We start from the raw sequence: 13,123 nt of genomic DNA, 5'->3' as shown, positions 1-13,123 counted from the left end.
AGCACCTGTTGGAAGCTGTTGCTTGGCCACTTACGTGTTCCTGGATGGGATGCCTGGTTGTATGTGCACACTGATGCGCGCGTCTGTGATGCCCCTGTCTTGTGACTTCTGGTCTTGTGGTGCTTCAGGCCAAACTCAATCCTGAACGGACCCTGCCCGCAGATGTCCGAGGTCGACTTCGAGGCCACGTCTCCACAACTACTGGTGCTCACATCGTCTTGTCCGACTGAGGCCAGTTATTGTTTGGGCTACTGTACCGCGGTACAGACTTTGGTTTTACCCTAAGTGGATGGCGACATTTTAAGGTGGTCAGCACACCTCACCGGACAGCCTTTGTTTTGGTATGACTCCGAAACCGTGGTTTTTTGTGATTTGCCTTCCACGGACAGCCTTTGTTTTGGTATGACTCCGAAACCGTGGTTTTTGTGATTTGCCTTCCACGGACAGCCTTTGTTTTGGTATGACTCCGAAACCGTGGTTTTTTGTGATTTGCCTTCCACGGACAGCCTTTGTTTTGGTATGACTCCGAAACCGTGGTTTTTTGTGATTTGCCTTCCACGGACAGCCTTTGTTTTGGTATGACTCCGAAACCGTGGTTTTTTGTGATTTGCCTTCCACGGACAGCCTTTGTTTTGGTATGACTCCGAAACCGTGGTTTTTTGTGATTTGCCTTCCACGGACAACCTTTGTTTTGGTATGACTGCGGAACCGTGGTTTGTTGAGTGGTTTTCCTTCCACTGGGCAAGTTTTTGTAGTTTGTCAATTACGGCACTATTGATGATGTGCTTAGCTCGGGCACAAGTGGCAGTTTCCAGCAAGACCTCGTGAAGCTTGTACAGTTTTTTATTCGTCCCTTTGGAGTTTCATAATTGCTCCCGTCATAAGAGGGTCATAGTAACTCCCGCCGTTTACCCGTGCTTATTTGAATTTCTTCACTATGACATTCAGAGCACTGTGCAGAAATCGCATTGCGTTAACACCGTTTCACCAGCCATCGCAATGTGTTGTTTTAATTAAACAGTCGGATTCCCCTTGTCCGAAATAGTTCAGAGTTCGACTGTTTTTTGTGCAACAGAATAGACCTTAAGCATATCAGCTGCCAGTCAAACCAAACGCCAACCATCTTACTTGCTACTCTGGAGGCAGCCCCGTTCCTCTATCTGGGTGCGTTCGGTATCCTTCCTGTTTTCTGCGTGTCCACCACTGCTTCTCGTCCTGTACAAGTATCTTATGTGTCAGTTCCAACATCCTCGCAGTCACTGTCTGCAAGTTGATTACTGTTAGTTTCAAATAATCATGCATCAGGTGCGCAGATTCTTTCTTATAAAGGCGTAAAACACTCTTTCGCATACTCAATTCATAAGCGAAAACGTATTCAACAGCAAGCAACATTAACATGAAGCAAAGTATTGACATAGGTGGCGATCATAGCAACAAGTGGTTTTTGGACGGCAATTTTTTGATGCTCATTTGTCCGGTATTTTGTCTGATAACGAATCAGTTCAATATCAGTCACCATTTTGTACCGATGAATCCAAAAACCCAAAAATTATAGAGTCAAATCTGGTTGAAAGACTGCTGTCATTACGGTGAGTCCCCCCGCCCTGCTGCTGAACACTGCTCGGGTTTATCACTTCCTGTCGGTCCCTTGGCACTGTGTGCACTTCTAGTGTTGCACACTTGGCGTTGAGAGAGAGAGAGAGGCCACATCTTTCAAGCCCTGTCTCCAGTCTGTTGATTGAGTCCTGGAGCCCTGTCTGTTTCTTTGATAGTAGCACAGCTTCGTCGGCGAAGGCGAGGTGTTTCAGCTTTTCTGTGCCCTCTGGATTCCAGTCATCTTCAGCACCCCGCTCATCACAAGGTTGAAGAAGATTGGGGAGGAGATGGGATCCCCCTGTCTGACCCCTGTGGAGGGCTTCACAAGACGTCTCTTCCCATCGATCTCCAATGCTGTGCCCTGTCTCCTTGTTTCCCTTCATGATGTATCTGAGAACCTTGGGGTCTGTGCCTGCTTCTAGTGCTGCTTCTGCCAGGGCATTGTGGGTCACTGTCGAAGGCCTTCAAATCTACGATAGCCAGTTTGAGCCCGTCCGTGTCTTTGCCTCACTGATGATGCCCTGCAACAGTAAATAAATGATTGCTGTTCCGTCTATCCTTGTGAAGTCCTTCTCTCTGATGTTGTCGTTGAAGTCCTCAAATCGTGCAGCCAATCACTTGTGGAACAACTTGGCCAGCACTCATGCGACTGTGATGGGTCTGAAGTCCATTGGTTCTGAGACCCTTCCACTTTGGGTATAAACACTGTTCTTCCAGCCAAGAGCCATTTGGGTAATGTTCTGCCAGCAGCCAGAGATTGAAGTGTGAGACCATCTTCGTGAAGGGGATACCAGTCATCGTCTTTCTGCTCACCCTGTCTGGTCCAGTGGCTGTCTGTCCCATGGAACTCACATTCTTAGTCACTTCTTCGATGGTCATTGGAGTGACCCACCCCTGACCGCTTGTTGTGCTCAGATCAACTGTCTCTGTCTCAATCTCGAGGACTTGCTGCCGTGCATCAAGGAACCGTCTTTTTTGTGTTGAGATTGTGCTCGGCAAACTTTTTCCATGACCCACTCATGACTGAAAAGGCTGCCGTCGCTCTTGTTTGTAGAGAGCCTGCAGTCTAGCATACTGATGTCGTGTTATGCCCTTTTTGGAATGTCTGGGTTATTTGTGAGCCCTCTGTCCACCCTTTTTATCTGGTTCTTGAGCATGGGTTTTTGGCCACTTCTCTTCCTCTCTCACTCTCGCCGCACTGAGTGAGTTCGTCCTCTGTCATCTTGTGCCATTCGTCTGGGGGAGCAAGTGCAAGCATCTCTTTATCATTGCCCGTCTCAAGACAATGCCTTGGCCTGTCTTCTTGCTCAATGGTCGCCTCCCTGTCTTGTGCCTGCATCAGTGCCACAAATTGCGGTTTTTCCTCAAGCCTTTGAATGCCTCTGCAGAGATGAGGAAACAGTCTGGCCAGTTGCTCATTCTGTTGCTTCTGCAGTGCGGGAAAAGAGCCATCATTGCTTTTTTGACCAGCGCCTTTTCCTCAAGTGTCCACCTTGCGTTCAATCTCCCTGTCTTTTGGGCCTGCATCTGATGGTGCTCGTCTTGGTTCCTGCTTCTTGTGTGTAGTGAGAGACCAGTCTCTCCTTTGAAGGGTCCAGCACCACAGAGGTACACAGTTTTTTTTTCGTCCCTGTAGAGATTCATATTTACTCCCGCCATAGGAGGGTCATAGTTAATCTCGCCGTTTACCTGCGCATATTTGAATTTCTTCACGTTGACATTCAGAGCACTGTGCAGAAATCACATTGCGTTAACACCGTTTCATCAGCCATCGCAATGTGTTGTTTTAATTAAACAGTCGGATTCCCCTTGTCCGAACTAGTTCAGAGTTCGAGTGTTTTTTTTGCATCAGAATAGACCTAAAGCATATCAGCTACCAGTCACACCAAACGCCAACCATCTTACTTGCTACTCTGGAGGCAGCCCCGTTCCTCTATCTGGGTGCGTTCGGTCTCTTTCCTGTTTTCTGCGTGACCACCGCTGCTTCTCGTACTGTACAAGTATCTTATGTGTCAGTTCCAACATCCTCGCGGATATAGCAACAAGTGGTTTTTGGACGGCAATATTTTGATGCTCATCTGGCCGGTATTTTGTCTGATAACGAATCAGTTCAATGTCAGTCGCCATTTTGTACCGATGTATCGAAAAACTGTGCTCGGGTTTATCACTACCTGTCAATAAGTTCAAGTCAAGTACTAACACTTGACTTGAACTTATTGAAGTTAGTTGACGGTTTGGATGCGAAAACCCTTTCGGCTCCGTGAAGTAAGGTGTTATGGGAGCTTTTGCAGCCATCTTTTCTATATTTACGGGGACGTGGGCATTGCCTTACCATGTGTTTATCACGCAAACAGGAGAAACAGAGCTTTGCTTCAGCGGCAACCTTGGCTCGCTCCGTGGAAGTCTTTTCCCTAAATACACGACGCTCCCACAGCCGATGAGTGCCTTTGCATACAATGCAGATTGGCCCATCTTTATTATCGCATTTTCATTCGCTTTGGGGACACTTCAACAGCTTCCCTGAAGGCTCGCTAGTTCTCATGCCTGGAGGCCGTTGCCTTACAGGACTTCTTTGGTTTCTTCGACATGTGAGGTGATTTTTTGTGACTATGTGAAAGCGGGCCACATCGCAACCAACAGAATAATATTCCCAGCTACCTATGTCCCCACAAGTAGTTTTGAGGCGTCAGGATTTGATAATCCACACTGTCAAAGAACAAAAGAACAGCTCATTCGTTTCAACTATTGACCGAAATGGCTGCATAAAAGTAAACTTAATTTTCGTCCGCTTGTTTTGTCTGGAATTCTACTGTTCTACGCGCAGTACAATTTTTGCTTCTTCTTCATATTTTTGTCACTTGCGACCAAGTTAGTGACCTTAGGTTGTTCGCTCCGTCAGTTTTCTATTAGTGTGATATCAAATTGTTCCAATAAGTTTTTATCAAATCAAACTTCTCTTATTGTAGCTTATTGGGTACGATATTGGCCTGGCTTGTTGGTTTTACATTTTTTTTTACACCAATAGAACATTTCTAAGCTACACTCACTTTAATTTAAATTGCCCCCGCCTGTCGTTTGAGAAGAATTCGGACGGGAGAATTGTTTTGTATATTTGTTTTTTAATAGCTTATCATGTTCCAGTTTGTGGTCCAGTTTTATTTTTCTCCGATAAGGCAAGGTGGCACAAGCACAAAAGACATAATTTTTCTTGGTAGCAGAAAAGGCTTGTCCGGAATTTCGAGCTTGTATGACAATATGAAAGTTTCAAGAATGACTGTATGTAGTCAAAAAGTCGCCGTGAGGTAGGTTTCGGTTTCCAAAGAAATGTTGAAAAGGTCGAAGGATATAAAAATAGATTTTTTAGCCTCTTAAAGAGCGCAAACTGTTTGGAATGCATTAAGTCAGAGGATAAATGCAAGGGAAATTTTTGGATCAGTGACTGAAGTGAAATTTCGGCTTTTAACTCCCTTTCGGGGACATGGCATAAATAAATTATGACATGCATCAGTTTTAGAGTTCTGGGAGCTCGCCCCTTTTTAGGAAATGGAGCTGATTCCAGAGGAACAGTCTAAATCCATCCGATGTATGAATCCATGCCACATGACATGTTGCTCCACAGACCAGAAGTTGTTGCTAGTCATCACAGAGGCACACTGGTTTCTGTATGATCTGGATGATTTTGTGAAACTATGTGGGGGGATTGCGCCACCTAGCATGCCAAGGTTGTCTACTTTCCCTTGCTTCAATTACTCAACATTTGTATTTATCCATTGTGCCATAGGATTAATGGTTTTGGATACAGTTCTTCAACAGCAAATGGACATATTTTAATAGCAATTTTAAGACCGTATGCAATTTTATCCAGGCTCATTGAATTTGGAATGTTCTCGAAAATTTTTTGGCATGAAAATATTATTTGGTTTTGAGCAAATACGGCAGCACTTATTCTGGAGAATTAAGCATGACTTCATGGCTAACTTTTGAGAATAATTAAAAGAAAAGAAAATCACAGGCTAAAGAAATTGGTTAAATATTTCCAAGTTTATGAAGAGTAAACGTTTGCATGCAGTGGAAGTGGAGGTAGTGCGTGTGTGCATACGTGGACCAGAGGCTGTTTCCTGACTGTGGACAAAATAGCAGTGTGGACTAAACAGGGGATGTGTGTTGTGTACCAGTTACCACCAGAGTAAGTAAATCACCGCATTCCGCTACAAATAATTGTTTCCGCTTTTGAAAAATCTTTCACCTATTGTTGCATTCTTTGGTTTCATTTTGTTGGCTTTGAAATTAAATTTCAAGATTGCTTCAATTTAACCCCTTCCATGAAAAAGGAAGAAAGAAAGAGTCATTATAATGTGAAAAAAATGTCTATATCTTAATTGCACGAAACATTAGCAAGAATCATAGATTTATAGTGTACACTTTTTGGGCCGAAGCAGGTGCCGTTTCTTTTAATATACCTTGTTCTGTTGTTGGTTTTGATGTGATTCGTTTTAAGATTAGCTGTTTCGACTGTGCTAATCAAATATATGGGTACTCAGTGGACCTGGATTCCTCTGAAAATGCCAATAATATATTTGGACATTCCAGGATCAAAATTATGATAACTTTTTCAGGATAGAAATGAAGTAAGTTCAACTCTGTCCAACTTTCTCGGAGTATCCCTCATGGTTTAATTATGGCTTCTGTGGTGACAGAAATGAGCATGTTTTGTTATTCCTCAACTGAGATTTTGAAACTGAAAAGCTAACAAATAAACACCTATTGCTCTGTTCATGGACTTGAAGTTAAACTTGGACTTGAAGTTAAACTTGCACCGATGTCGTTTGGGCACTAAGTGGTACTAGATGATAATGTTAATACAACAGAATTGGAGTTTGTTCTGTCTCTTCAATTTTGTTTAAAATCCAGTGTTGGCTTTTTAGCCCATTGAAATATTGTTAATAAATGACAACCATTGTATTGGTGCACGATGGCTTCTTGTAACGTGAAGTTTGATGTTAATGCATTTTAAATAATCAATTAACAAAATGATCAGTTTGAGAGCAATTTGTCTGCAGTCAGTCGGTTTACGTTCACTTTAATAATTGGTCGGATGTGGATACTTTTAATCATTTTAGTGTCAATCCGGGCAATAAACGATACAGATCGAAACTGGAGGCCTCATCGGAACCCGAATTGAAGATTTTGGCGACCTTCGACACATACCAGGACTACCTGAGAAGCAAACGAGAGTCGAGCAGTGATGAGGATGATGATATCTTTTTAAACCCAGGTGTGACATGTTGTGTTCTTCTTGCATCGAAACAATGAATCAAGGGTTGAAGACGATGCATAATGAGCGTTTGTACAATTTAACGACTCGTCCGATTAAAACCACTTGTACTGCAAAGTACCAAAGATTGTTATTAATAGGCGCAAAGCGATAGCTGGGGCTACTATTGGCCAGGAAGTAGGGCGAAAAAGCGAGTTTTGCGTGGTGATATTTTTACTCCAATTTTAAAGCGAATGCGAAATAAAAATTTTGCTTTCTCGTTTGCGGTCTGTTCATAGGCGGAAATTTGACAAATTTTTGCTAAGTTGTTTTCCCAATCCGTTTTTTGTCAAAATCTAGGAATCTTCTTTTGTTTAGTCATTGAAAATTGAATTGTGTCAGGACCTGTCCTGCTATGTTTTCTATTTCATCGTCACGATTTTTGTTACGACCTTATGATGTCACAAATACTTCAAATCTGCCTTTTGTTCATTCGTTCATGCAATTTCAAATAACGTCATTTTCCACTCTTAGTTGAGCGAGTTTTTTTTGTTCATTCGCGTGATTAAATTTTTGGTCATACGTGCCTTGCCTAACTCTCAAAAATGACTTCCTCTCTCTAAAATTGACTTCTTTTTACCTTAATTCGAAGAGATAAAGTCAAGTGAGTTAGTGTCACTCTAATTGAAGGTTATTTAAGAGCAAATGATATAAGCAGCATTAAGTTATACAGACAGCCTTTAATGAAAAGAAGAATTTTTTTGAGACTGCAGATCTACGAAGCTATCGCGGCTATTTTCTAGCAACCTTTTATTAATTTACAGAAGTTTCAAAACGTTGGTCTGTTGACAATGAAACTAAATAAAAATCCATGACACAAGGCAAAAGTCGATACTAACTTTCTTTCCTAGTATAAACGGTGTGCGGCTCTTAGAAATTCTGGGGATTCCATAAATGCTTTGTTGTTCGATTTTTGCGTGATTAATACTTGCTCGAGAATGTTGCAATTCAAATTCAATGTATTGCAGATAAGTAATTGTTTCGATTTGCTAGATCTGATTAGGTTTGAGGGAGCAAAGAGGAATTCTGCTTTGCATCAGTTCTAATAAAAATGGAAAAAGGAACAAACCCTCTTGGATCAACTAAATCTAACCAGACCTATGAATTTGTACCATTAGCCAGGCAGTATCATTTTTTTTGATTTAGAACTTTTTCAAGCGAATAATAATTCAGAAAGAATGTTCATAAATTTTATTTCCACAATTTTTGAAAAAAATTGGTCTCCGTAAGACCATTGACGTTGACTTTCTGTGTTAGCCGAATGTTACACTGTTTTATTGTTTTTAATCCTCTCGAATGAGAAGCAGTTATTGTAAACTTGTGTGTCTTTTCATGCAAACTTTTTGCTGGACCATTTTCGTTTTTTTCTGGAATATTTGACTTCTCAAGTGACTTTTAGTTAAGTTGAATTAAGTTCCTTGAAAACAGTTTACAATTAATAACTATAAACGTTTTCAAGAGGTACGTCAGATAAGCTTTACAGCTCGTTTAGGTGACGTCCCTTTTGAAAAACTCATCAATTAAATTTTACTTTCCAGAAAATTAAGAACGAGTTGGTTTGTACCTAGCCACTAATCAGCCACCAAAAATTAACGTAGAAAAGACTTACTGTCGAAAAGGTAGTTTTGGAAAATTTGATCTTGTAAATTTTTGAGCTGCTTCGAATTCATTTTTTGAATTTCAATATCTGAGGGAAAAAGGTAATTCGATTTGCAAAAATTATAAGTCTTAGTCAGCCTTAACCGCAGTGAGTTTTCAAGTGCTGCATTATTAAATTTGACCTGCCTTATTAAACCTTTTTTGAGGTTCCGTGTGTGGTATTTACAAGATGACACGTTTTCAAGATCAATGAAAGAGCAAGGAGATCTCTTTGCAATTTCTTCAACAGTTTCCTTCAGAAGTTCAAGAAAGTGTAAGTCAAAAACAGTGAGTATTTTGTGTTTTCTGTAGTAATGTTGAAGGTTATCTGTCCACTTTCGACAGAAGATGGCTCGCAAAATTTTTCGTGGGCACATCAATTTTTGTTAGTCTCTTTTTGTTTGTGCAGCCATAAACCAATAGACCGTAAGAGATCACGGGCTTAGCAAAAACTTTATAAGACTGTATCAATTTTGAAATTGGATAGTCGCGAATCCTATAGAAAACACCGCAAATGTTGTTCAATTTGTTCACAGTTTGTAGAACATGAAAGTCAAAATTCAGTTTTCTATCAAGAGTTATACATAAATTTTTTACAGATTCTTGTAGTTCACAATCTGATAAAATTGGGTTCAATTTAAGCACTAAGTCTTTACCAAAATACATCAACTGAGATTTCTTAGAATTAACGCAAAGTTTGTTTTCATTGAACCATAATATCGCCTCCGTAATGCTATCTTTAAGATTTTTTTCAATATCTTTTCCACCACAAAATATGTTGGTATCGTCAGCAAACAATGTGATTTCAGATTTTTGCATATTAGTTTGGCAGATCATTTACAAAAATTAGGAAGAGGAGTGGGCCTAGCACAGAGCCCTGTGGGACACCATTTTTAATATTTTTTATCTCAGAGGTTTTGGACTGGAAGAAAACATATTGTTGGCGGTTGTTGAGGTAGGACTGAATAAGCTTTTGAAAATGGCCCCTAAAACCAAAAGTTTCTAGTTTGTTGAGTAATAGTGAGTGATCAATGGTATCAAAAGTTTTTGTTATATCAAGGAAAACTGATGCGCATGGGTTTTTGTTATTCATAGACAATCTTATATTTTCAGTTCAGCTATGGCATGAATACATGATCTTTTTGAGCGAAAACCAAATTGTCTACAAGAAAAGTTTGTTTTTGGAGATGAATTTAACCATTCTTTTGAAAATATTTTTTTTCGAAAATTTTGCTAATGGTTGGCAGCAAACTTATTGGTCTATAGTTTTCAGGGGCATCCATGTTCCCTTTCTTCTGAAGTGCCAACACTTTTGCAATTTTAAAGCTCTGCGGAAATGTATGACTCTTTATGCAATCATTGAAAATGTCAACTAGCGGTTCAACTATTTCAGGTAAACATAACCGAAGAACCATGTTAGTGATTTGATCAAAACCACTTGACTTAGAGTTTTTCAAAGTTCTTACAATGGACAAGACTTCCAGTACATTTGTAGTATGCATATAAAATGATTTGTGGAAACAATTACTGCGTTGGCGTTGCTGTAATTTGGGAATTTCAGACAGAATTTTTGCTCCGATAGTTACAAAATAATCATTCAAATGGTCAGCGTTCAAATCCATATCTTGCTGCGTCTCTTTTTGTATCTTTAGAATTTTTATGGTATCAAAAATTGTTTTGCTATTTTTCTGATCTGTCAACCGTGAAAAATATGCTCGCTTTGATTTTTTAATTTTGCTTGTTATTTCATTTCTCAAGGAAACATACTTCTCTCTATCTTTTGGTTTGTCAGACGAAACCCATTTTTTCTGGCTTGATCGCGTTTTTTAAGATTCTTAATTTATTTATTAACCCAGGGACATCTGTTTTTAGTTATAACTATTTTCTGGCGCGTATCTGTTTAGAGTTTGCATAATTGTCGATACTAAAAACTGAATTTTGCCATCGACTGATTCCGTTGATTTTTTCGTCAAGTTTTGATCTAACAAAAACAAAAAGGTTAGCAGTTTTTGGTCAGTCAATTGATTCACATTCCGGTATTTTATAATTCTTTTTTGGTCAATAGAGTGCCACCAGAAGGGAACTTTACTCGAAATTGGATAATGATCGGAGATAGAAATTTCATAAGCTTTGCTAACCAAATCATCATCGGTTATGATATGATCTATGCAAGAAGAAGTGAGATTTGTTTTTCGAGTTGGTTCATTATTTTGGATTCGATATCCAAGCGATTTTGGATTCGAAAATGGAGCATTGATTCAAAGAAATTACACAGTTTATCCAGATTTGCTGAAGGAGGTCGGTAAAGAACACAGATATAGCCCTTCACTTTATTTTTTTCTTTGATTGAAAGAATCAAACTCTCCTGATCCGTTTCATAATCTAGCAAGCTATATGAAATTCCTTCTTTCAAAAATACAGCAACGCCGCCGCCTTTGCCAATTGTTCTTGGTTTTGATACAATTTTTTGAAATCCCTGCAAACATTAAAAGTCTAAGGGGTCACTTGGACTAAGCCAAGTTTCTGTTAGTGCAATTATGTCCGGTGGTTTTTTCAAGCTATCGTTAAGAATCTGCAACTCATCGAAATTTTTTCTAAGAGATCTAATATTCAAACCTAAAAACATTTTTAGTGGCTGAGGTACAATTATCAAAGTTCTTATTTTTAAATATGCTTAAACAATTGTCGTTGTCATTATCTGCCAGCTAATCCGAATTTTCGATTCCTACTCGGCTGTGATAATAAAATGAGATGACGTTTTAGATACCTCACAAAATATATTTTCATGTCGCGCTGTTTTCTGCAGATGTAAATAATCGCTTAGAGCAGCACAGCCATCGTCGTCATTGGGTGATGAACGTAAACGTTTGAGACAAGATTTTGATATATTGGGTGCCGGTGGAATAACGTTTCTCGAACAGTCATTTGAAGGAGTTGTTTGATACTTGTGTTGTATTGTTGTTAAACTCATTATCTTTCGTATGCTGTGCAAATTGTCGCTTCCTTTGTCTAACAATAAAACTGTTCCCATTATCTAACTGTTCTTTTCTTAAAGCGCAAGACCTGATAAACCCTTCTTGGGTTTTATAAAACGCCTTTACCTGACAATTCTTTGTTGTAATGTAACCCTTTTTCGGCCATTTGCTTTAATTCTCTGTCTTTTTGTCTTAAACGCTCTTTAATAATAATCGGCCGAGATTTTTCCGGATTGAAAAATTTACCAAGCATTGACCGTCGTGCATAAATTTCATCCTTCTCCCCTAAATGAATTTTACGATAACTGCGGGGGGGGGGGGGGTATTTTGAATTTTTCCAAGATCTCAGTAAATGACCGGCTTTCATATTTTTGAGTGGCACAGTATAATTTAGGTATTGTCTCAAAAAATTTTGTACTTGTATATCAAGTTTATCGCAATGGTTCATCGGCAAATTTTCAAATACCAAACAATCTTTAGAGGTGTATCTTTCTTGTTGCAATAATCTGTCCTCTAATTCGCCTATTTTGGCCTGCAGTTGTTCGATTGTTTTGTCTTTTTCAATAGATAATTTGAGTAAGTTTCCCATAATATACTTTAAGGAATCATTCTGTAAAGATTCAACAAGTTGTTCAGTTTGCTGTAATAAAAGAGCATTCATGTTTGCTTCAAGATAATACGTTGGCTCAATGTACAAAGTGAGCTAAGAATAAGTTCAGAAAAGCTAAGCAGAAAAAAGAGCAACTATTCTCTAGCTTGCATGGCGTGTGTCTGTTTAAATTAAAGGTCCTTTTTGACGCACCTTTTTGATTTCTGAGTGATTTCAATTGCTCTCACTCCGAAATAAAGTTTGTTGTATTTTAACAAACTGAAGATTAACTAATGATTTTCTATCAATTTCTTTCTGCACGCATTTTGTTTTTGTTTGAAATAGGAAGTCACGCGTTTGACGTGACTTGACTAACCCGCAAAATCACTAAAACTCAATGGTAAGAGGGGAGCTTTTTTACGGAAATAGGCTAACGTTTTTGGCGCGCTAGGCATAAACTTAAGGCGTTGTGAGTTTGTTTCGAATGAGCAACTGTTAGTAACCTCTAAGTACTCTTTTTAATCAGAAGCGTTTTTTGCAGACAGTCCCTACAGCATCTATCTACCAACTCTCTGCCCTCATCCACCGCACCTTATACTAATCTGCTACTCTAACATAAAACGCTCCCACCTACTTGAGTCTCTATCGTATACCTGTATTCCACCTTTTTAAAGCCCCCGGACACTAACACCCCCTCTCCTAACAATCACCTCGGAGCACTTACGTACACCACCTACACCTGCTCTTACCCTTCTCCAGCTACGCAACCCCTTCCCACTACCTCTCTGCAACAATTTTTTTATGTTATCTGTTTTGACATTTTCTTTACAAAGTGTTAGTATTTTGTTAGCATTTCCAAAACCATTTCGAAGATAATTTTATGCATATCTCTTTGTTTGGAAAACGGATCTATTCTGTTTCGGCGCCCACAGCTTAGTGAGCTTAGTGCACCCGGGCGCACGTGCTATTTTCTTACATAGTAACGTGCTATATTGCAACATATAATTTATA

General features: G+C 39.5%; 1 protein-coding gene across 2 annotated transcripts in view; it reads left to right on the top strand.

Annotated features, from left to right (window-relative positions):
- The window catches only part of LOC142350668 (WD repeat-containing protein 7-like), a 134,740-nt gene that overhangs the window by 44,573 nt on the left and 77,044 nt on the right, over positions 1 to 13,123 (top strand). For both annotated transcript variants that reach the window (XM_075402596.1, XM_075402594.1), the window contains 3 exons: positions 5,137 to 5,318; positions 5,666 to 5,782; positions 6,717 to 6,871. In XM_075402596.1, coding sequence (XP_075258711.1) covers positions 5,137 to 5,318; positions 5,666 to 5,782; positions 6,717 to 6,871 — 454 coding nt within the window. The remainder of the gene's footprint in view (positions 1 to 5,136; positions 5,319 to 5,665; positions 5,783 to 6,716; positions 6,872 to 13,123) is intronic.

The sequence above is a fragment of the Convolutriloba macropyga genome, chromosome 12 (genome assembly GCF_964194025.1).
Source record: "Convolutriloba macropyga chromosome 12, txConMacr16.3, whole genome shotgun sequence".
Classification (NCBI taxonomy): Eukaryota; Metazoa; Xenacoelomorpha; order Acoela; family Convolutidae; genus Convolutriloba; species Convolutriloba macropyga.
The sequence above is the reverse complement of the archived record's forward strand: the minus strand, read 5'-3'. Positions and strand labels throughout refer to the sequence as shown.